Source organism: Rutidosis leptorrhynchoides, chromosome 6 (genome assembly GCF_046630445.1).
Source record: "Rutidosis leptorrhynchoides isolate AG116_Rl617_1_P2 chromosome 6, CSIRO_AGI_Rlap_v1, whole genome shotgun sequence".
In the NCBI taxonomy this organism is placed as follows: domain Eukaryota; kingdom Viridiplantae; phylum Streptophyta; class Magnoliopsida; order Asterales; family Asteraceae; genus Rutidosis; species Rutidosis leptorrhynchoides.
Window position 1 is genome coordinate 299,341,273 of NC_092338.1, and position 25,592 is coordinate 299,366,864.

Sequence of the window (25,592 nt, forward strand, 5' to 3'; positions counted from 1 at the left end):
ATTATTCGTGAAAGTTCCGGGTGTCACAAAGACGTTTCGGGCCATTAAAGTCAAGTTCGGGCAATCATGGCAACATGTAAATGTAATAACGTACATTCGTTTAATCACACGTATTAATAATAATAATTATTAATAAATAAATGTTGGAAATTCCAGGGTCGTTACAGAAAGACTTCAAGACACATATCAAAATACTTCTACTTAACAAAAATGGTTACAAATACATTTCCATTCATTTTCATCAACAATTCTACTCGTATGCAACCGTATTCGTACTCGTACAATACACAGCTTCTAGATGTATATACTATTGGTATATACACATAATAATTCAGCTCTTAGCAGCCCTTGATGAGTCAACAAACATGTGGAACCAATAATTAGACAACTAGCATGACTTATGAGCAAGGAAACAAAACAAGAACTCCTTTTAACCCCACTCACCCTTCACCACTCACCACCCACTCCATTTCACTTTCAATTCTCTTTCTAATTCTCTCTAAACACACACACACACACACTCTCTCAAGAACGAAATTTCCAGTAAACTAATCATCATCTTCATCAAAAATTACTTCAAGAATCAAGCTATAATCATCATAGGAAGAACACTTCAAGAGCACTTCGAAAATCCTTTCAAGTTTGCTAGTTTACTTTCAATCTTGCAAATCCATTTCAAGTGTTCATCCAACCTCAAGATATTCTTGTTATTTACAATATGTTATCTTTCTAAATCAAGGTAATACTCATATTCAAACTTTGATTCAATTTCTATAACAATAACAATCTTAATTCGAGTAGAAAATCTTACTTGAACTTGTTTTCGTATCATGATCCTACTTCAAGAACTTTCAAGCCATCCAAGATCCTTTGAAGCTAGATCATTTCTTTTCACTTCAAGTAGGTTTACCTACTAAACTTGAGGTATTAATGATGTTCATAACATCATTCGATTCATATATATATATATATATATATATATATATATATATATATATATATATATATATATATATATATATATATATATATAACTAAATTATTCGAAGATTTAAACTTGTAATCACTAGAACATAGTTTAGTTAATTCTAAACTTGTTCGCAAACAAAGTAAATCCTTCTAACTTAACTTTTAAAATCAACTGAACACATGTTTTATATCTATATGATATGCTAACTTAATGATTTAAAACCTGGAAACACGAAGAACACCGTAAAATCGGACATACGCCGTTGTAGTGAAACCGGGGGCTGTTTTGGGTTAGATAATTAAAACTATGATAAACTTTGATTTAGAAGTTGTTCTTCTGGGAAAATGATTTTTCTTATGAACATGAAACTATATCCAAAAATCATGGTTAAACTCAAAGTGGAAATATGTTTTTCAAAATGGTCATCAAGACATCGTTCTTTCGACTGAAATGACTACCTCTTTCAAAAACGACTTGTAACTTATATTTCCGAATATAAACCTATACTTTTTCTGTTTAGTTTCATAAAGTACAGTTCAATATGAAACCACGGCAATTTGATTCACTAAAAACGAATTTAAAACGAAGAAGTTATGGGTAAAACAAGATTGGAAAATTTTACTTGTTGTAGCTACGTAAATTTTATAACAAATCCATACTAACCATAACTTAACTAACTTATATTGTATTATACATGTCTTGAAAGACCATAGACACGTATACAATGTTTTGACATATCATATCGACGTCATCTATACATATTATTTGGAACAACCATAGACACTCCATATGCGGCAATGATCGAGTTAGCTATACAGGGTTGAGGTTGATTTCAAAATAATATATATACTTTGAGTTGTGATCGAGTCTGAGACTTGTATACACTGGGTCGTGGATTGATTCGTGAAATTATATTGATTTATTTCTGTACTACTAACTGTGGACAATTAATTGTGGAATACTAACGTTGGACTGCTAACTTAACAATTTAAATCATCAAAACGTAATAAAAAATATTGTGAACATATGTCGATCATACTTTGATATGTATGTATATATTTGTTATATGTTCGTGAATCGACCAGTGGCCAAGTCTTATTTTCCGACGAAGTGAAAATACGTGAAAGTGAGTTATAGTCCCATTTTTACTATCGAATATTTTCGAGATGAGAATACATGCAGCTTTATAAATGTTTTACAAAATAGGCACAAGTACTTAAAACTACATTCTATGGTTGGATTATTAAACCGAATATCACCCTTTTTAGTCTGGTAATCTAAGAATTAGGGAACAGAAACCCTAATTGACGCAAATCCTAAAGATATATCTATTGGGCCTAACAAACCCCATCCGGGTTACGAATGCTTTAGTACTTCGATTTATCATATCCGATGAGTCCCGGAATGATGAGAATATTCTAGATGCATTTTTGTTAATGTCGGTTACCAGGTGTTCACCATATGAATGATTTTTATACACAGGTTATGTGTTTCATGTTTTGTACACGGGTTATGTGTGCGGTTAAATAATTGAAATCTTGTGGCCTATTATTATTATTATGATTTATGATAAAGATTAAACCTATAACTCACCAACATTTTTGTTGACGTTTAAAGCATGTTTATTCTCAGGTGATTATTAAAAGCTTCCGCTGTTGCATGCTAAATAAAGACAGGAAATTGGAGTCTGCATGCTTGTATAATATTGCTTTAAAAACTGCATTCGAAGACTTAAGTTGTTGTGTAATATTATTGTAAACCATTATGAGATGATCGTGTGTAAACACTATATTTTAGATTATCATTATTCGATAATCTTCGTGATGATTTTTAAACCTTTATCGATAAAATAAAAGTTATGGTTTGTTTTAAAATCGAATGCAGTCTTTGAAAAACGTCTCATATAGAGGTCAAAACCTCGCAAAGAAACCAATTAATATGAAACGTTTATAATCGATATGAACGGGACATTTCAGATTGATCCTCGGATTGATTGAGGCCACCCCACGGATCTTCTATCTGTGTTCCGGGTCTGCAAGGATTATTTCCCAAGGGCAAACAACAATCAACATATAATCGCTCTACGCTAGGCGGATAGTGTGTTGTACTGGTACCTTACAGCCGCTATACAAAAAATCGTACCAACAAGTACCTACAAGAATAAACATGACATCTTAAAATTCAAGCCCTCGAACTGAAACTATGAGGCTATGAGAGTACAATCAAATGTGCAGGATGTACAAACTTACTGTCACTAAAAGATGAAATGGCAGCTTCTAACTCTTATTTTGAAGAGAATGAAACTAACCCAAATATGATTGACTTTGGGTTGCCAGGAAATTGTGACACTTTAGAACCAAGAACGTTACCCTTATATGCAAAACAAATTTTGAGCGTCCGTTTTTGCAAGATTTCCCACATAAACTTTGTAAGGGATGTCAAGGAATGGGGTTTCTTATAATTGGATAAGTGTAGAGGTGGCACCATCCAAAGGCTTCTCGGTGACATTTACATTAATTTTACGTCCTCAAATTTCCTGTCCAACAAAATAAATTAGACACGAATAAATAATTAAAATTTATGCTATTACCAACGGTTAGAACGATTGGAACATATGTAACTTTGTAAGTTTTGTTTATGGAAACTTTTGAACAAGTATTGTTCTGAACTAACCAATTGTTACGGTGAATTAGGCTAGCTATAGCAAGATAGCCTCACCTTGCATTTAGCTTTTCCAAAGAAGCATTTGCATCACCAACGGTCTTCATGTGAAAAAACCAAATCTTCTACTCCTTCCCGACCATTTAGTAAAGAAACGATGTAGTCTCCTGTATTTATTGTGCTTCCCTTCTTTCTTCCTTACATACTAAAATGATTAGAATTTGCTTTCTGGTAGTACTTTAATTTCGATTTGTTTATGGCCTGTGTTCCAACAAGCCAAACACCTTAGACTCTGATGTGTGAACAAAAGATTAAATTTTTTTAACAAACTAAGTAATTCACAAGTATTGGGATGTGCAACATTTCCCAAAAAACAAAATAGCAGTTTTCGCCATTTCGAACTCTTGACCCATTTGACCGAGCTAAAAATGTTTTTTTCGACCCAAACTCATCACTTTTTATTCCATATTTTGTAATAAGATAGTTAGCAACATGAAACATGAATTATGGGGAAACAACAACGTAACGTACCATACCTCAATATTAAAAATTAAAAAAAATAAACACCAAATGAGTATACTAATTAAATAGCATGTCAATCACCACCTCGTATAATCTTTTAACAAAACCCAACGGAATATAAGATAATTAAACTAATTAGGTAACTACGATGAAATTTACAAATTAGCTACTAATCACAAATGTGAATGAAAGAATACTAATTTTATGACAAATTCCAACAACAAACCTAATTAATTAGATAAACAAAGAGGCAATAACATCAAATAAAAAGAAGAGTACTACCTCAAAGATGAGAAGCATCTAACCATGATCAGACTTCCTAAGACAGTGAGCCAATTTTATTAACCGCAACCAAAATCTGCATATTAGCTTTCAAACAATTGCAAATATAAAAACAAAACAACACAACAATAAAAAAATAATAATATGAATGTAATACACCATTGCCTCACTGAAATGAATTATAGAAAATACACCTTAACTATAAAAACTCCTGGAGCAGGTCTCGGTCATCTCGAAGAAGAGATGCAACCTGAATATAGATGACAATATTATCAAACAAATAAAAGTGTTATCAAAATTTCTAAATTAGTGTTTTTATATATTTTTTGCGACGCGAGAAGAAGAACATCAACTAGAAAATGCTCATGTGTTCACTTCAATCCACCAAATGTTCAAACAAAATTGGTTACACAATAAATTAATAATTAATAAGAATAATAATTAGTAGACCAAAAATGATATACAACTTATCTTATAAGTCAACGACATTTACCGATCGAGGATACATCGAAGCAAATTAGGTAGAAACTAATTCAACAAAAATAGCATAGAAGCATTCAACGAATAAGATGAAAAAGAATAATAGCAAATTATTCAACGCATAGTAACCATCTTTATTAAGTAGTTGAAACAAAATTTAGTATCCTTAACTAAATTAACACCTATTATAACTGAAATTTTAATCCCTAACTGAAATAGGGTTAATTGATAACGTATTTTTATTCAAAGAATCTCTAAAAAATCAGAAAATCACATACCACCATCACTATTATAAAATTTTGGAAATCACAATAATCGGATGATTTCATGGATAGAGCAAACACCATCACAGTTATCTACATCAACTTCAATTTTCAATTTGTATGAAGTCTGCATCGATTTTACTCTTTGAATGATTTCATGGATAGAGCACACACTGTTGTGAAATTGCATTACATTAGGGTTTTTTTTATTGTGTAAAAACTGATGGGAGGTTATGAATGGTTTAGTATTTAATTTACTCTGCTAAAAGCTCGGTCCATTAAGATTAAAAACCGATAGGACGTTAGTACGCGCTTGTGTCACATGGGTATAATTGAAAACACACTTAATTTTGACATCAGATAGATTATTCTGACCTAAGATGAATGCTAGCCCTTGGATCAACCCAAAATAAACTATATTAAGGGTGGGGATTTTTTCTTTTAATGTGTTCTATTTAAATCTGACCTATATATTATATTACTTTGCTTTAATATATAGAGTAAAAGTAAATTTCTCAAAATAAAACAAAGCTAAAAACATCATCCAGAAACGCAGAAGCAACCCCTGTATCCACGCCCGACCAAGTTTGTTACCAAAAGACATGCCGCTACCAACACATCCTTGAAAAAATAAACCAAACTGATTTTGGTTATTTGATACTGAGATTCATATCAAACACAGAGCTATTGACTATTATTTACCCAGTTCAAGTTACAAGCATTCAGTCAACACACATTAAAATATGTTCAACACTTCAATAATTGAATCTTCTAAAATCCAAGTATGCAACATTGCAATTATTTTAGAACGGAAAGTAATAAAAATTAAAACTAAAATTAACAGCGCAATGCAAGAAAAACTACTCGAGAAAACAATAGCCAAGCTGATTTCCATCCATCATCATTATCTTCCGATTCGGTGTTATCCTCCGTTTCGGTGTTTTCTGGTTGTTGTCTCTGAAATCTTCGGTACTTTATTATGAGGTATACTAATGTAACGATTGCCAACACGATCCATAAGAAACATAAACCCTCCCTCCATATTATCCAATACCTTAACGTCGTCGGATCTAGCTCTTTAAATGCCATAATTTCGTTGATTATTGTGTAAAACCCGGATATTATGTGTTTCTGTAAGAAAATAGTATGTGTTTCAGATAACATACTGGAAGATACATCACTCTTGTTATTAAGTTTTGCAACATCGATAGGTGTGTTCCCGACTATGTTTTGTAATGTTCTGTAGAAAAAATAATCAAGACCAGACATGAAAATATTTACCTAGGTGGCAATTTTGACCCAACTACTTGGAAATGAGTCAAATCTAGTAAGGTACAGTTCAAACCAAAAAAATAAGAAAATTATCTGAAGAAAAAAACACTTCAAATGAGTCTTGCAGTTCAAAATGTCAAAAGTCGCCATAAGTCCTTTTTCGTTTAGTAATCAGAACTGAACCAACTATTTAACAAAATTCGTATTTTCGGATATAAGTGGTTTGGACCAACCCAACCATATGCATTCCAACCTGTAACGAGTAGTTATACATTTTATACCCACCTATAATGTCACCACTAGTTGAATGCTTTAGTTTGAACTTTTGTAGAATCGAGAAACGTAGTGAGAATGAATGAGAATATGGTTAAAAAGCTTACACTGCAGCACCGTTATCGAGCAAAAGCGGAACACATTCATTTTTACCATAGCCAGCAGCATAACGCAGGGCTGTTTACCTGCTAGTATTATCTAAAGCATCAACCTTAGATCCTGTCTCAAGAAGAACTTGGGCACATTTCACCTATTGGATAAAACAAAACACGCATAAAAAAAAAAAAAAAAAAAAAAAAAAAGAAAAGAAGAAAAGTTGTTCCCTACAAAATTAATTTAACAAATTTATTATTTGAACAAGTTTCCAAATTATGACGTGTATTGAAATGCTAATCAGATAAAGTGGCCATTAACAACAAAATGACTAGAAATATTTAACGAGTATGATACACTATTAATTTTCTTGAAAACTCCACCTTCTCGCTTATAGCTTAAAATACTTGAAAGGAAACGTGAGGATCTTAATTTGGTACAAAGAGTAATACCTTACTTTAATTAATCAATACCTTTTATTATCAGGGCGTTACACAACAATCAACAAAATTATGGCATTCGAAGAGCTAGATCCAACGACCTTAAGGTATTGGCTAAAATGGAGGGTGGGTTTATGTTTCTTATGGATCGTGTTGGCAATCACCGCATCAGTATGCCTCATAATAAAGTACCAAAGATTTCAAGCACAACAACCAGAAAACACCGAAACGGAAGATAACACGGAAACGGAAGAAAACGATGATGGATGGAAATCAGCGTTAAGGATTCACCAAAATTGGCTGTTGTTTTCTCGATTAGTTTCTTGCAATTAAACCTGTCAACGAGATCAACTATTTTATGTACGTTAATACATTAGAAAAAAAAAAAAAAAAAAAAAAAAAAAAAAAAAACAAGTTTAGAAGAGAAACAAAGCTTACCTTATCTCCAAGGCCTGATGGATGAATCGGGTGAAACCAAACTCTCAACAGAAGTGTATGTATCAAAACATTTATTAAAGTTCTGAATCTCAAAGAGCAAAGTATTCTCTGAATCATACACAACCAATTTCTTTCCAAATTTCAACAAAATTTTTCCATCATTTGAAACACACAAAGGCACCGAATACTGATACAAACCAGGGTCAGTCATATACGGAACAGAAACCAATTTAGTCCGAGCTAGGGTTCCATAATTTGCAAACGGACTTACATCGTAACAGCGATTCAATCTTCTTGTACTAGGGTTCCAAAATTTAAGATGTAATTTGATGAAATAAGGATCGGAAATTAAAGAACACCATAATTTGCAAACGGACTTACATCGTAACAGCGATTCAACTGGAAGTCTCGTTAAAATTTCTTCGGATGCTTCTGATGATTGCGCTGTTTTGATTAGTTTACTCACGCGCGTTAAGGTTGTGAAAACACACGCACCATTCAAACACGGGTGTTAATGGTTTAGCTTGTTCCACACTCGCGGCTATACCTGTTGTTCTACACGTGCGGCTATACATGTTGTCCTACACGCGATTCTATCCACCGTTGCTACACACGCGTTTCAGAAGTATAGGGTTCATATTATTTTGAGAAGAAGAAGAAGAACAAGAAATTAAATAATTATTACTGGTTGTTGTCGAAGATCAATTGAATAATTACTCAATTGGGGTGCGATCATAGACTTGCGAACCCTTGTTTCCTGTTAATACCCTAAATTGTAGAATGTTGGTGTTGATGATACTGCGAAGATGATAGCGAATGAATTAGTTCGTGACTCATTTTTTGGTTTTTCCTTCCTGGACTTGAAAGGAGGTGTGCACAAAAGAAATAATTTGCTTAATTGGGCCATTCAATACTTAAGTTGGCTGGTGGCTTGAGTAATCACTTTGGGCAACTGATTGGAGTTAAGTAGGTTGGCACATTTGTGTGGGCCCAATACAACTTTTGTGGATCGAATTGCTTAGCTTATAAGATTTACACATTTTGTTCGAGAATTTTTGGCGTGTGCCCAAGCATTTTCAAAGATTAGAACCGCGTGGAAGTTGTTGACAACGAGCACGAGGGTTATTATACAAATATTGATACGACTTTCAATAACGAAAAAGTAACAATGAATGCTTTAAAATGATCCATAGACGAACTTAATGTTTGTTGACCATAAATATTGGTCCTCCCACACAAGAGGGAACGATTAAGGAGTATTGTGACAAATTTGATTTATGGGCCAAAAAGAAGGATTGTATAGAATCAATTATCATTTTTAATTTCATTTAAGGGTTGCAAGAAGACATTAAGGATAAAGTTAAAATTTTCCAACCTCAAACCCTTAGTGATGCGTATTGTTTAGCTAAATTGTAAGAAGATATGAACGTGGCATGTCAAAGGGGGAGTTCATCGGTTGCCCAAAAAGATACAACAACGCGTCCAATATCAACACAATGTGCAAGTCTTCATAACGCAAAGGATATATCTCAGTTGCCTACTACAGTGGCTTCAGTGAGTGCATCCCTACTTAGCCCTCCAATGAATAGTGCAAAGTGTCTGAATAAAAATTATATTACACAAGATGAGTTAGATGACAGACATATGAAAAAACTTGTGCCTCCATTGTGACCAATATTATACACCGGGACAAAAATGGTGTTAGCTATAACTAGAGGCGGTTCTTTATCAGGGTCAGCGGTCGAGATGAATATATCTACTCCAAGGAGATCAGATCGGCCCGTTGGATTCATTTTAGACTTGCCCTCGAACTTATCTTTGAGAGCTACCAAATCGGTTGCTCGGTTTATAGGGTTTAACTTCGGTAACTGATCTAACAACCACGAGAAAGCAAACCACATTTCACATGCGACAGATATAGTCCATAACCACATTGCATCAAAATTCGGGTTTTGTAATCTCCATGATAGAAAGAAGAACTGCGCACTAGTACCCTGTTGATGAACAAATGTTAACAGCCTTTTTAAATCGAGTTGCATATGGAATGCATTAGAGCCCAAGTCGTCAATTTGGATCGTTTGGTAACTTGAAATTTCTTAGCTTCATATGAAATGGGTCAAAATTGACCCCTTTCGACTAAAACAAAAATACTGGGTTCAGTATCTGAAAAAATTTTAAACATTGCAAGAGTTCTAAATTATGTTTGCCAACTTGAAAAATTTCTGTTTTATGTATCAATATTTTCGTTACTGGTATTGTATGCTCTATGACTTCTTCACGAGGTAAATGTTTGTTTTTCATACAACGGTTTTACACGTAACACAGTAACAATTGAAAGTTTGATACACGTAATATGGGTCAAATTTATAAACTTTTAGACACTCAACCCAAAAATTTACAAGAAAAATCTTGAAAACCAAGTTCAGTGTACAAATACTGGATCATAAATCTGACGGGCCGTTTTGACCCATATTATAATTCATAAGGTTTTATTTGTTACCCAAATGTTGTAATAAGCATTTAAGCACCTGTAAGGGCTAAGAACACCAGCCGGAACAGAAGTCTTTCGGGTCAGAGGTTTCCAAGGTTTGTCCATAAAATCAGCCAAATGTTCTTCCAGATTTTGTCTTGAGTTTATCGTCATCCTGCCAACAGGCGTTTCCAATACCATACCTGCTTTTGCTTTCAAACAACCAACGTTGGTGATCGAAGTCTGAAGGCTGGCTTTTTAATAACATTGAGTTACTGTTTGTTGACATTAATGACATCTGGCGATCCAATTCATCATCATGGTCGTTAGTGGTCCGACGGGCGGTGATCTTTTTTGTCCCTTTAGGCGAAAGATCATTAGATCCTGACGGAGTCGCAGCCATTCATTTATATATGAAAATGTGTATCGATATGCATATAATGTTTACTAAATCTGTTCATCTTATCTATTAACAAACATCTATTAGTAAGACTAATAATCTGAAAATCCTATGAAAGGAGTAAGGATGATGAATATAATTTGACAATATCAGAAAAAAAAATGTTGAGAAGAAAAAAGAAAAAAAAAAAAAAAAAGATATTATTGGGTCAACAAGTCCAATATTTACAGCCATTAGACCATTCGTAACGGTGAGTGGGCGTTTCTTTTGGTGTCACTTGTCTTTTTGCACTTTTTGGATGACTAGGACGTGTTACTTGTTTGGGTGGAGTAGTGGTGGTGTTACTTTTGAATATTGTGATGATGTGTTAAAATATAATTGGGTTAAGTATTAAAAGGGATAAAAATATTATTTTTTAAATTAATAAAAAAAAAAGAAAAAAAAAAAGAAGAAGAAACAGCCGTTGCTTGCTGTGTTACTTTTGTCCCGACGCCAAAGACACGCCTTAAAGTAACGGCCCAATACAACTAAATGTGGCGTCTCTTATAAACGGGGTGTCTTGACACCCGTTACAAACAGCCTTACTGAATCCTTATTATCAGCCTCGCCTCTAGCTTTGCACTATAATTGGAAACTTTGAAAACTCATGATAGGATGTCAAATTTTTTTAGTTTGAGCAAATATAGGATGTCAAATTTTTTATGTGCTAAAAATTTGATAAATGTTACAGTTTTCTTAATTCTATGTTTTTATACACTGATAAATGTTAATTACTATACGTCTATACCCCTTCAACTGTTTCTAACCATCTTGTTTAAAACAAATGATCACAATGTTTCGGATCGTTCACCTTAATATAGATGTTAAGCACCTTTTAAGAATCATCATACATGATAACCAGCGAATTAGTCATAAACTAACAAAATCAACATCCCAAGTTCATCATCGAAACAGAACCGAATATATACGTTATTCCAAGAAAGGTTAAGCAATATTGTAGCAGTCCATAGCAAGAACGCATAACAGACCATAGATAACCACTATCGTTAGGAATATCCATTTTAGTAAAAAGTTGAAAATGATTGTAGCCGTGGTGTGGAGTGCCTTATAAATTAATATATACGAAGTAACCAATATATATATATATATATATATATATATATATATATATATATATATATATACACACTAACATAATTTGCATACAATATTTCTTAAAACAAAGCTAAAAACACCATCCAGAAATGCACAAACATATAAGTCGAGCTTGTTACTGAAAGAAAAAAACATCTAGCGAAAAACATAAAGGTCAAGAAAATGCAGCTCTTGTAGATCCCTGCATCCGGAAACGCCCCACCAAGTTGTTACCAAAAGAAATGCCACTAACCGATTTGTGTCTTCCAGCTACTTTGATTTCATGTATCTGTAAAATATACTTGATATATTTAGATTCTAATAAACACAAAAATAGCTATTGACTAGTATTTGGTATTTACCTAGTTAAAGTTACAAGCATCTAGTTAAGGAACATTAATTAAAAGATGTTCAACACTTCAATATTTGACTTCTCTCAATAAGAACTTTGTTATATATGTTTAAACAAACGAAAAAAAAAAAAAAAAATTTATGAGAAACAAAGCTTACCTTAACTTACATCAACATAGTTATCTACAAGGCCTGATGATGAATCGGGTGAAACCAAACTCTCAACATAAGTGTATGTTTCAATACATTTATCAAAGTTTTGAATCTCCAAGAGCAAACTATTCTTTGAATCATACACTAACAATTTCAAACCAAATTGTAACAAAACTTTTCCATCATTTGAAACACACAAAGGAACAGAATACTGATAACCAGCAGGATCAGAAAAATACGGAACAGAAACCAATTTAGTCCAAGAATCTTGCTCACCGTAAACCTTCATTACCCATACATCTGCACATTTCTTAAGATAATCACAAACCACACACAACTTTTCTCCCACAACACCCAACGTCAAATGCTTATACCCTTCATCATACACAGGTTGCTGAACTTCACCATAAGACTCGTTCCCTAAACTAACTGAAACTATAGTCCATGAATACAGTGAACTGAAATCTCGCTTCGTAACCCAATGAATTGCTCCGTCTAAAAACTTCCCATCATCATAGAATAAAATCCCATGAGGAAGGTCACTAAGTTTCTTCCAATTTCCTGTTTTCAGTGAATATATATTCACTTCAGTATCATGTTCTGTTTTAAGCAGACACGAAATCGCAACAATTTTATAATCATCAGTCAACGTATCATACCCAAAACCATACCAACGGGGCATCAATTTAGAACCGCATTTTGGCAACCTATTCGATCTTCTGGTACTAGCGTTCCAAATGAACAATGTATCGTTTTCAACGAGTATACATAACAATCCGTTACAAGAACCGACTATCCAAACCGATTTACTAGGGTGTTTTAATGGATAAACGAGCTCTATTGCATCGATGGATTTATCATACAACACATTATAAAGGTTACAAGTCTTAAAGTTTATTTTAGGCGCGGTGCTGACAATTAGTCTATGATTAGCGTGATTATTGCGGTTACTTGATAACTTAAGATGTGATTTGATGAAATGCGGATCGGAAATCAAAGAACACCATAATTTGCAAACAGACTTACATCGTAACAGCGATTCAACCGGAAGTCTTGTTAGAATTTCGACTATGAGTTCTTCCAGAAGTGTAGGAATAGATTGAAGTTTTTTGATTATTTTAGGAGGTTGTTGATGATGTTCATCTTCGAGTGTCATTTTAGGGTTTTTTTTTTTTTTTTTTTGGTGACTGATTTCAGGGAAAATATGAATCAGTGTTTTGTGTCTATACGGAGAATTTTATTTAATCATTACATTTACAATTTACTCCTTTTATGTTTATATACGCTTACATACTTGGTCATCCAATTTTCCTACAGGATCATAATCATAATCAACATCTATTGTTTGATGCAATTAATTAAAGAACCTTTTGGATAATTAGTACTATAATTTTACAGTAGTTTCATTTCATCAATGATGATTAATGTTGTTTGGGGTGGTGGAATTACATTCATCAATGGTAGATTTAGTGGTGATAATCTGTCACTAAGAGATTGTTTTCCACTCATGTACAAGGTTGATTTAGTGATGTTAACTAACATGATTTATTGATACACTAGTTTATAACCCGCGAATTCGCGGGACTTAAACATGATAATATTAAATCAAATGTATTCTATAAAAAAATATATATGAATATAAGTACAAAAAAATATACATAATTGTAATTGTCAATGATATAAAAAGACCACTTGTGATACTTCCTAAAACTTGCAACAATTTATTGGTACATCAAACAAGAGTGACAAAAGACGGAAAGAGGCAACCATATCAGATACTTTCGATCCATACTAAAGCAATTGGTGTGCTCGACACCATATATAGTTTAGAATGTGAAGGTTTTCCGGAACGGTTTTCGCTCAACTATGTGATGTTAGAGACGACAAGGGGCGTCAAGCCTCCTTGGATCTTTGATCTTTCGTTCTTCGGATGCGAAAGTGTCTTTTTATGCATATTAAACATAACAAGCATGGTAAACTATTGAAGCAAGTATCATGATCAAGTACATAATCTGCATAAAGATAAATAGTTAAATACAAAATCATGGTTTTCAAACATCAAATTATACTATTACCAGAAAAGCGATTTGAAAATGTCTTCCCAAGGTGTTGCGGTTCGAGGCAAGAAATCATCCTGCTTCATCAATCAAATATCGACATTTAAAAAACCATCTTATCGAATTCAAATTTAAAGAAAACGATGAAAGGACCCGTTCATATACATTATAAACGATTCACAATAGTTGATTACATCGCGAGGTATTTGACCTCTATATGATACATTTTACAAACATTGCATTCGTTTTTAAAAGACAAACTTTCTTCACATCGAAAGTTGACGACATGCATACCATTTCATAATATATCCAACTATAATTGACTTAATAATAATCTTGATGAACTCAACGACTCGAATGCAATGTCTTTTGAAATATGCCATGAATGACTCCAAGTAATATCTCTAAAATGAGCAAATGCATATCGGAAGATTTTTTTCATACCTGAGAATAAACATGCATTCAAGTGTCAATCAAAAGGTTGGTGAGTTCATAGGTTTATCGTAACAATAAAATTCATCATTTTAATAGACCACAAGATTTAATATTCCCATTTTCCATAAACATCATGCATAAAATTCATTCATATGGATTGAACACCTGGTAATCGACCTTAACAAGTTGCATATAGAAGATCCCCATCATTCCGGGACAACTTCGGACATGATAAATTCGCCATCATTCCAGGACAACTTCGGACATGATAAATTCGCCATCATTCCGGGACAAATTCGGACATAATAAATTCGCCATCATTCCGGGACAACTTCGGACATGATAAATTCGTCATCATTCCGGGACAACTTCGAACATGATAAATTTGCCATCATTCCGGGACAACTTCGGACATGATAAAAAAAGGCATATTCGATTTCGATAATTCAACCATAGAATGTAGTTTCGATTACTTGTGTCTATTTCGTAAAACAGTTATACAAGTAGCGCATGTATTCTCAGTCCCAAAAATATATATTGCAAAAGCATTTAAAAGGGGAGCAAATGAAACTCACAATATTGTATTTTGTAGTAAAAATATATATGACGACTTTGAACAATGCAGGGTTGGCCTCGGATTCACGAACCCATATCATTTATGTATATATTAACATATATTTCATTTAATCAACTGATTTTATTTATATTATATACTGTATTAAGATAAATATGTTTTTATATAACTAATTCTTTAGTTGGTAAAATAATATTGATAATAGAAAGTTGTAATATATTTATAATAATAATAATAATAATAATAATAATAATAATAATAACAATAATAATAATAATAATAATAATAATAATAATAATAATAATAATAATAATAATAATAATAATAATAATAATAATAGTATTGATAGTAAAAATAATGATAATAATATATAAAAATCTTGATAAGGATAATATGAATAATAATAATAAGTTATTTTATTTGTATAATAAAAACAATAATATTGATAGTAATACCTAATACTAATAATGATTACTAATAATACTAATTATGATGATAATAATAATAATGATAAAATGATAATCCTACTAATAATGTTAATTTTAAATAAAATTATAATTTTAATTAATAATGATAATAATAATACTTATATTCCTAATAATAATAATAATAATAATAATAATAATAATAATAATAATAATAATAATAACAATAATAGTAATAGTAATAGTAATAATAATAGTAATAATAATAATAATAATAATAATAATAATAATAATAATAATAATAATAATAATAATAATAATAATAATACTAATAATAATAATAATAATACTAATAATAACAACCATAACAATAATAATTATACTAACAATAATAATAATAATAATAATAATTATAATGTTAATTGAAATGAAATAAAAGTATATACCCTTTCAAAGCTTTTTCTAAAAAGAAATGCCCCAGGAAAGGGCTCGAACCCGCGACCTCTCGCTCAGAAAGCACATTCTTAACCACTGCTCCATTATTTCTTTTCTGATTTGTTTGATACCTTAATTCTTTTAACTAGATTTCGGCCCATTTAGCAATTAAATTTCGGCCCAACAATCAATCAAGTATACGGCCCAATATCCAAACAATTTCACGGCCCAACACAAGGAAGGGATTCGGTCCAACATTTTTTTCTAGTTCTTTTTCCAAAAAAAAAATACCACAGCAGGGATTGAACCCTTGACCTCATGCTAAACACAAACACTCCTAACCACTACACTGCTACCAGTTTTCTGTTTTAATTCATCTACTAAATCCTTTTAACTCAATGTGCCTATTTTCTTTTTCTTAAAACAAACACATTTAACCTTGGCAATTTATCATCATCATTTAAATATGTTCGATCATAAACGCTTCCATTATTATCATCTTTATCATGTGAGCATCATCATAATACATCATATATCATCATTATCTTTTCATTATCATCTTAATCATCATCTATTTATTATCTAATCATATTATCATCATCGTAATCATCATAATCACTATATTCATCGTGAATCCTTACCTTAACATCATCAAATCACTATCCTGATTTCATAATAGACATCATCGTTAAAAATTTTCATGATCCTCTACTTCATCATGCATCACCTTCATCATTTCCTTTCATCATCGCTAATTTCCATCATCTCGTGACCCAATTAACCATATTTCGGACATCACTGTTCTTCAGCACTTTCTATAATCATGACAGAAATAAGAAACGTACAGTAGCAGCAATTTAAAAGGTGGTTCGATGGTTTTGTGTGGTTCATGGCTGTTGCAGGTGTGGTGGTGACTGCAGTGGTAGTAGATGGTGGTTTTTGGTAGTAATCAACGATGGTTTATGATTTCAACGAAGAGAGAGATAGGAGAGAGGAAGTGATGTTGGCCGGTGGTGTTGGGAGGTGAAGTGCGGCAGGCGGTTGCAGGTGATGGTGGCAGTGGTCTAGTGGTGATGGGTTCGACGGTTAAGTGGATTGATATGGTGTTGAGTGGTTACCGGAGGTGGTTGTAGGGTGACGGGTTTACGAAGGAAAACAGAAGGGAGACAAAATCATAACAGCAGCATGGCGGATGTGTGGTTATTTGGTGGTGTTTGCATGATGTAACAGAACCCAGACAGCAGAAATTGCTGTAGTAATTGACAGGGTGTGGCTGCAATATGGTGGAGGTGATGGAGAGTTGAGGGTGTCAACGGATGGTGGGTGTGGTAGTGACTTGTCTTGGTGATGGTGGCTGTTATGGTTGATCACGACAAAAAACAAAACGAAACATGTTGGAAGGTTGTGGTGGTTGATCAAGAGAATGAGAAAAAGGAAGATGGTGGTGTTCATGGTGAAGTGGGTGGCTATGGAGGATGGAAGATGACCGATGGTTGATGGTATTGTGATGATGAAAGTGTGTTGGTGATCAAGGTTATAGAATGCCTATGATTAAGTATCTATGTATGTGTATATGCTATGCATATATATCGATGCATAAGTTTCTATATCTATCTATCAACTATATATAACTAAATATAAATGATGCAGGTGAAACAAAACAAACAGTGTCAAACAGTAATCTCATGAATTGAGACGTGAGTTGACAAGAAACAGAATACACAGTAATTTAAATAATCTCGTAACTACATTTGGCTATATATTACCGACACTCTTAAAGGGTATAATATTATACTCCGTTGTTAATCAGTGGCGAATAAAAGTTCTTAGAAAAATTCTATATTTTTAAATTAACTATATTTATTTATTTTGGTCATTATGGTATAAAATTCAATCATTATTTTGTTAAATAAAAATTACATCAACTGTCCCTCTCATTTTTGGGTAAAATATAAAAAGTGTTAAAATTTAATAACTAAATCCTAAATACATTTTTATTAATTCTAAAATTTATAGAACTCATTTTCGGATCACCGTTTATTTTAAAATTACATAAGTTTGAATTTAACTTGCTTAATATTAATCGAAACATCAAACGAGTATTACAATCATTTAATATTTATTTTTAATATACTTTATTTATATATAGAGGTATATTTTAAATAATAATTATTATAATATCCTATTTTTATTTTATTAATTTTTAATAACAACAACATATAATACTTCAAATTATATTTTGAATTATTATTTATATATACATACACACATATCTATTTACAATTAATTGTTCGTGAATCGTCGAGATCAGTCGAAGGTCAATTGAATATGTGAACATCGTTCCAAAATTTTCTAGACTCAACATTACATACTTTGCTTATCGTATCGAAATCACATAAAGATTAAGTTTAAATTTAGTCGGAAATTCCCGGGTCGTCACAGTACCTACCTGTTAAAGAAATTTCGTCCCGAAATTTGATCGAGGTCGTCATGGCTAACAATAAAAATGTTTTCATGACACATACGAGCTGAAAATTAGCGTTTTTATCATCATTGAATACTATAGACAAAATAATTTGATTTTTGTGAAGAGTACGAGCGAAGCTATCTCAAAAGAGTGAAATGCGTAAGTGTAGATTCGTCAATCATTTGACGTAGATAAGATTGATTTCTAGAGTTCAAGGGATTTGGAGAAAATCTTCGTAACAAGATTTGATTCTTCGGTAATCAAGGAAATTAGGATCCGCTTTAAATGCGATCATCTGCTTTGATTGCTCTGCCGGATCTCTTACTATAAATTCACCCCCTTCATTTCCTTACAACTCACACCTTCTATTCTTTCTCCTTTAATTCATACTTTGAATCGTTCGTCAATATGCTTCGTCCAGTTCTGGTTCTCGATATATTTATAACTTTCATATCTGTCATTCTTCTTTTTCACCTGCCGCCGGAAGAATCTATTTACTTCTACTATACTCTGGGTTTTATAGTGTTCTTAGTTCTCCCGTGTCTTTATATTGCTATATGCATCGATATATACGGTTTGTAATTTCTACGTTGTTGTTGGGTTTTATATCTTCCCTTATATTTTGATGTCCCTGATTCTGTCTCCTATAATCATTGTCATCCACAGTTAATGCTCTCTCCAATTTGCTGCGATTTATACCCCCATTTACACTTCGAAGCTTTATGCTCTGTTTTCTCTTCTATCCATTAAGCACATCAAGTAATGGTCCAGAATTTGTGGGTATGGAGTTTCGAATGAACATGGTTAATGTTCTAAGAAGGAAATCGTAATGGCACGATCTTGATTTGTCAAATTACCAGAATAACCCGGAAAAGATGAATCATCAAGAAAAATATTTTCTTGATATGTTTAGAGGTTAAGTAGAATACAAGAGTCGTGTGACATGGCACATGATGACGTTATGATCTGTGAATCATCACGTTCCATTTAGAAACTCAACATGACTTAATGTAATATAATCACGTTGATCAAGTGTCATTATATTATACAAACTCATGCTTCAGCTCCCAACACTACTTCCAAAACATTCATAATTCAAACTCAAAGGTTTCAGATTTTAGAAACTAAAGAGTTTCCTTTATGATGTGATACAGATATCGCGAGGGGATAAATGATTTTAGATAAGGATAGTTACGAAAATATCTTCAGAAATATGGAGGATATTTATAATGAAAGATACAATGATATCTTAGAATTTATAATATCGAAGGAGGTTAAAGAAGATTTGTTCGTAAGGATTTAGAGTCAGGAGCAAGATATTCGCTAATGACTTCAGCATACACTGAATCATTTGGATTCCTTGAAGGCAGGTTTAGTCTTTGTGATTTGTCCACGGCCTCCTTCATGATTTGTTCAATCCGTTTTCCAGTTCCAACGTTTCTGAGCTTTGCCAACATACTATTCTTTTATCATCACTTTCGACTGTTAAGGTTGTTTACAGTTTTTGTTGCTTCATTCAACTTTTTCAAAATTCAGAGTATTGATTCGTAGACCGTGTGCTTTTCGGAATTTTAGAATGGAAGATCATAATTCTAAGAGATAAAGGTTATATGTATACCTATAGTTGTTGATGTAGAAATGCTGCGAGATTCAAAATACTGATTGCTAATCCTCGGTAATTGATATGACAACTCTCGTTATAAGATGCGGATGAGTAGATGATAGGGTTTCAATGAATATAATAACTTTTCAGAAAGTCAACGATCCACGAAGTTGTTAGTAAATTTACTGCTAATGTGGTGGAATATAAAAGGTTCTCCAGTAACGATGACGAATGGCAAACTTATATATCAAGGTTATAATAAGGCTAATCCGAATGAAAAGTCGAAGTTGATTTGCTGGAGCTTTGACAAAATTAGCTACTTTGAAAAAGGTTTGCAAAGTTATTTTCGGTGATAATAACGCTAAAGGATTTAGCATAGCTACGTGTTAAACGTTTACTCAGGTTCCAACGTTTACTCAAGTTCCTAGTGTTTCAGGTGCATAACTATATGCATAAATCTTTCCTTCCGTCGATGAAGTGCGGTTGGTTCATCCTCTCGATTGAGGTGTTTTCAAGAATCATGAAAGGTTTGAACGCAAATTGGAATTGTTATGATACAAATGAGGTTTACAATGAAATCAAGTGGCAAACTTGAAGAAATGTTTAGTTTCATATGTTATAATCAATATTTTAATTCATTTTAATTGTCCAATGTTGGTAGCCTACAGTTAGCAGTCCACAATTAGTAATTCAATAATTCATATATAGTTTAATATATAATATTCAAATTAATTAATACGTATCGTGACCCATTGTATACATGTCTCAGACTCGATCACAACTCAAAGTATATATATTATTTTAGAATCAACCTCAACCCTGTATAGCTAACTCGAGCATTACTGCATATAGAGTGTCTATGGTTATTCCAAATAATATATATAGATGCGTCGATATGATATGTCAAAACCTTATATACGTGTCCCGATATTTAAAGTGCGTAAAATAAATAACAGAAATTAAATGACAATAAATAAAATTGCGAGAATTAAAATTGCGATAAATAAATATAATCAGTTAGCTAGGAACAGTTAGCGTGGATTCTTAACAAAATTTATCTCATCGTTAATTTGTTTGTTTCTAATAAATTTTATTTTGTCCAATGTTTTCTTCATTATGCCACTTGTTGGATTCTGATAAGTCAAAATCCAAATATGAAATTGAATGAAAATGGTTATTCTGTGGTGAACGGATTCGTATATCTGTGGATGTAAGTAGGATAGTAAATGACTGTTGAATCAGATTCGAAGAATGTACAGTGTAACTTATTAATGTGAAATCTAAATATTCCTCGGGTATTACCTACCCGTTAAAATATTTTCACCATTAACAGTTTGTACAAAAAAAATTTTAATTACAATCTTTATGAAAACATATATACATATATATTTTCTTCAGATGTAATCATGGATTTAATGAGTTAATATGATATTAAACTCATATGATTTTCGGTTTGAGCTACAATAAGTAATCTCTAAAACTATTAGGAACCACATATTCTTCGCAGAATATTTCTTCAATGAAGTTATGGATCAATACTTCATCGTTAACTATTAGGAATCATATATTCTTCGCAGAATATTTCTTCAATGAAGTTATGGATCAATATTTCATTGTTAACTATTAGGAATCACATATTCTTCACATAATATTTCTTCAATGAAGTTATGGATCAATACTTCATCGTTCATTGTTGTTGGTACTCCTTGGTATCTATGGTGCGTATGACGTTGATATTCGAGGTACAGATTGTGATGTCGAGGTTTGCAGTGCGGATGTAGTTGTTGTGGATGGTGGTACTGGTTATGCTGCTGGTGCTGCTGATGCTTCTAACCTTTGCACCATATCCTCCAATTCATCCAGAATAGATGATGACTAATTGGTTGGTCCATTCCGGTTACACTGCTTTCGGAGCTCGAGTGGAAATCCATATCAGAATAGCAGTCGAAATCCGAGGAGCTTGAACTGGTTACGAGTTCCATCTTGTACGGTTAGATAAAAGGTTTTCGATATGAAATGATTTTCGGATATCGGATGATATTCTAATTACACAGAATACCTAAATATAGTACCGAAGATATATAGTACCGAAGATCCCGTGAATTACGGAGGGAATTAAGGAAACGTGTCAGACAAGGTTTAATGTGATGGGATATGAATTTGTCTCTACACCATCTATGCAATAATTGCAATAAGACGTGTCGAGACTGAAAATAATAGGTAGATATTTTTCGATAAAGAACGGTAAGCAAAAATTTTGACATGCAGACCAGGTTCAAGTCTAGACTCATTAATATAACCTAACAACTACTAGGTCGAAGTCCAAACTCACTAATGCATCCTAACCACTACCTGTTAGACACACTAATGCAAGACCTGGTTGGCTACGACCACCTATCTGATACCAACTGAAAGAACCCGTTCATATACATTATAAACGATTCACAATACTTGATTACATCGCGAGGTATTTGACCTCTATATGATACATTTTACAAACATTGCATTCGTTTTTAAAAGACAAACTTTCTTCACATCAAAAGTTGATGACATGCATACCATTTCATAATATATCCAACTATAATTGACTTAATAATAATCTTGGTGAACTCAACGACTCGAATGCAACGTCTTTTGAAATATGCCATGAATGACTCCAAGTAATATCTCTAAAATGAGCAAATGCACAACGGAAGATTTCTTTCATACCTGAGAATAAACATGCTTTCAAGTGTCAACCAAAAGGTTGGTGAGTTCATAGGTTTATCGTAAACAATAAAATTCATCATTTTAATAGACCACAAGATTTAATATTCCCATTTCCCATAAACATCATGCATAAAATTCATTCATATGGATTAAACACCTGGTAATCGACCTTAACAAGTTGCATATAGAATATCCCCATCATTTTGGGACAACTTCGGACATGATAAATTCGCCATCATTCCGGGACAACTTCGGACATGACATTCCGGGACAACTTCGGACATGACATTCCGGGACAACTTCGGACATGATTAAAAAAAAGGCATATTCGATTTCGATAATTCAACCATAGAATGTAGATCCCTGCATCCGAAAACGCCCCACCAAGTTGTTACCAAAAGAAATGCCACTAACCGATTTGTGTCTTCCAGCTACTTTGATTTCATGTATCTGTAAAATATACTTGATATATTTAGATTCTAATAAACACAAAAATAGCTATTGACTAGTATTTGGTATTTACCTAGTTAAAGTTACAAGCATCTAGTTAAGGAACATTAATTAAAAGATGTTCAACACTTCAATATTTGACTTCTCTCAATAAGAACTTTGTTATATATGTTTAAACAAACGAAAAAAAAAAAAAATTTATGAGAAACAAAGCTTACCTTAACTTACATCAACATAGTTATCTACAAGGCCTGATGATGAATCGGGTGAAACCAAACTCTCAACATAAGTGTATGTTTCAATACATTTATCAAAGTTTTGAATCTCCAAGAGCAAACTATTCTTTGAATCATACACTAACAATTTCAAACCAAATTGTAACAAAACTTTTCCATCATTTGAAACACACAAAGGAACAGAATACTGATAACCAGCAGGATCAGAAAAATACGAAACAGAAACCAATTTAGTCCAAGAATCTTGCTCACCATAAACCTTCATTACCCATACATCTGCACATTTCTTAAGATAATCACAAACCACACACAACTTTTCTCCCACAACACCCAACGTCAAATGCTTATACCCTTCATCATACACAGGTTGCTGAACTTCACCATAAGACTCGTTCCCTAAACTAACTGAAACTATAGTCCATGAATACAGTGAACTGAAATCTCGCTTCGTAACCCAATTTTTTTTTTTTTGAAAGGCTCGTAACCCAATGAATTGCTCCGTCTAAAAACTTCCCATCATCATAGAATAAATTCCCATGAGGAAGGTCACTAAGTTTCTTCCAATTTCCTGTTTTCAGTGAATATATATTCACTTCAGTATCATGTTCTGTTTTAAGCAGACACGAAATCGCAACAATTTTATAATCATCAGTCAACGTATCATACCCAAAACCATACCAACGGGGCATCAATTTAGAACCGCATTTTGGCAACCTATTCGATCTTCTGGTACTAGCGTTCCAAATGAACAATGTATCGTTTTCAACGAGTATACATAACAATCCGTTACAAGAACCGACTATCCAAACCAATTTACTAGGGTGTTTTAATGGATAAACGAGCTCTATTGCATCGATGGATTTATCATACAACACATTATAAAGGTTACAAGTCTTAAAGTTTATTTTAGGCGCGGTGCTGACAATTAGTCTATAATTAGCGTGATTATTGCGGTTACTTGATAACTTAAGATGTGATTTGATGAAATGCGGATCGGAAATCAAAGAACACCATAATTTGCAAACAGACTTACATCGTAACAGCGATTCAACCAGAAGTCTTGTTAGAATTTCGACTATGAGTTCTTCCAGAAGTGTAGGAATAGATTGAAGTTTTTTGATTATTTTAGGAGGTTGTTGATGATGTTCATCTTCGAGTGTCATTTTAGGGTTTTTTTTTTTTTTTTTTTGGTGACTGATTTCAGGGAAAATATGAATCAGTGTTTTGTGTCTATACGGAGAATTTTATTTAATCATTACATTTACAATTTACTCCTTTTATGTTTATATACGCTTACATACTTGGTCATCCAATTTTCCTACAGGATCATAATCATAATCAACATCTATTGTTTGATGCAATTAATTAAAGAACCTTTTGGATAATTAGTATAATTTTACAGTAGTTTCATTTCATCAATGATGATTAATGTTGTTTGGGGTGGTGGAATTACATTCATCAATGGTAGATTTAGTGGTGATAATCTGTCACTAAGAGATTGTTTTCCACTCATGTACAAGGTTGATTTAGTGATGTTAACTAACATGATTTATTGATACACTAGTTTATAACCCGCGAATTCGCGGGACTTAAACATGATAATATTAAATCAAATATATTCTATAAAAAAATATATATGAATATAAGTACAAAAAAATATACATAATTGTAATTGTCAATGATATAAAAAGACCACTTGTGATACTTCCTAAAACTTGCAACAATTTATTGGTACATCAAACAAGAGTGACAAAAGACGGAAAGAGGCAACCATATCAGATACTTTCGATCCATACTAAAGCAATTGGTGTGCTCGACACCATATATAGTTTAGAATGTGAAGGTTTTCCGGAACAGTTTTCGCTCAACTATGTGATGTTAGAGATGACAAGGGGCGTCAAGCCTCCTTGGATCTTTGATCTTTCGTTCTTCGGATGCGAAAGTGTCTTTTTATGCATATTAAACATAACAAGCATGGTAAACTATTGAAGCAAGTATC

At 32.7% G+C, this 25,592-nt stretch overlaps 2 protein-coding genes and 2 long non-coding RNA genes across 5 annotated transcripts; all 4 read right to left on the minus strand.

Annotated features, from left to right (window-relative positions):
• Positions 1 to 3,225: 3,225 nt before the first annotated feature.
• Positions 3,226 to 5,587, minus strand: LOC139855594 (uncharacterized). 2 transcript variants are annotated; one of them, XR_011761492.1, is made up of 3 exons: positions 4,459 to 5,587; positions 3,644 to 3,892; positions 3,226 to 3,506 (listed from the first exon to the last, which is right to left on the minus strand). It is a non-coding gene; the product is annotated as an uncharacterized lncRNA (long non-coding RNA). The 2 variants fall into 2 exon arrangements; XR_011761493.1 differs by having other exon boundaries at positions 3,644 to 3,923.
• Positions 5,588 to 5,922: 335 nt separating this feature from the next.
• On the minus strand, positions 5,923 to 7,587 carry LOC139852754 (uncharacterized). The gene is made up of 3 exons (XR_011761169.1): positions 7,290 to 7,587; positions 6,831 to 6,973; positions 5,923 to 6,309 (listed from the first exon to the last, which is right to left on the minus strand). It is a non-coding gene; the product is annotated as an uncharacterized lncRNA (long non-coding RNA).
• Positions 7,588 to 11,913: 4,326 nt separating this feature from the next.
• LOC139854584 (F-box/kelch-repeat protein At3g23880-like) lies at positions 11,914 to 13,358 on the minus strand. Its single transcript, XM_071843882.1, has 2 exons — positions 12,209 to 13,358; positions 11,914 to 11,987 (listed from the first exon to the last, which is right to left on the minus strand). Exon 1 carries the CDS (start codon positions 13,356 to 13,358, stop codon positions 12,210 to 12,212), a length of 1,149 nt encoding a protein of 382 aa, XP_071699983.1. The 3' UTR covers positions 11,914 to 11,987; position 12,209.
• A 9,925-nt stretch (positions 13,359 to 23,283) lies between these two features.
• On the minus strand, positions 23,284 to 24,756 carry LOC139854585 (F-box/kelch-repeat protein At3g23880-like). The gene is made up of 3 exons (XM_071843883.1): positions 24,079 to 24,756; positions 23,576 to 24,038; positions 23,284 to 23,357 (listed from the first exon to the last, which is right to left on the minus strand). Exons 1-2 carry the CDS (start codon positions 24,754 to 24,756, stop codon positions 23,577 to 23,579), a joined length of 1,140 nt encoding a protein of 379 aa, XP_071699984.1. The 3' UTR covers positions 23,284 to 23,357; position 23,576.
• Positions 24,757 to 25,592: the final 836 nt, after the last annotated feature.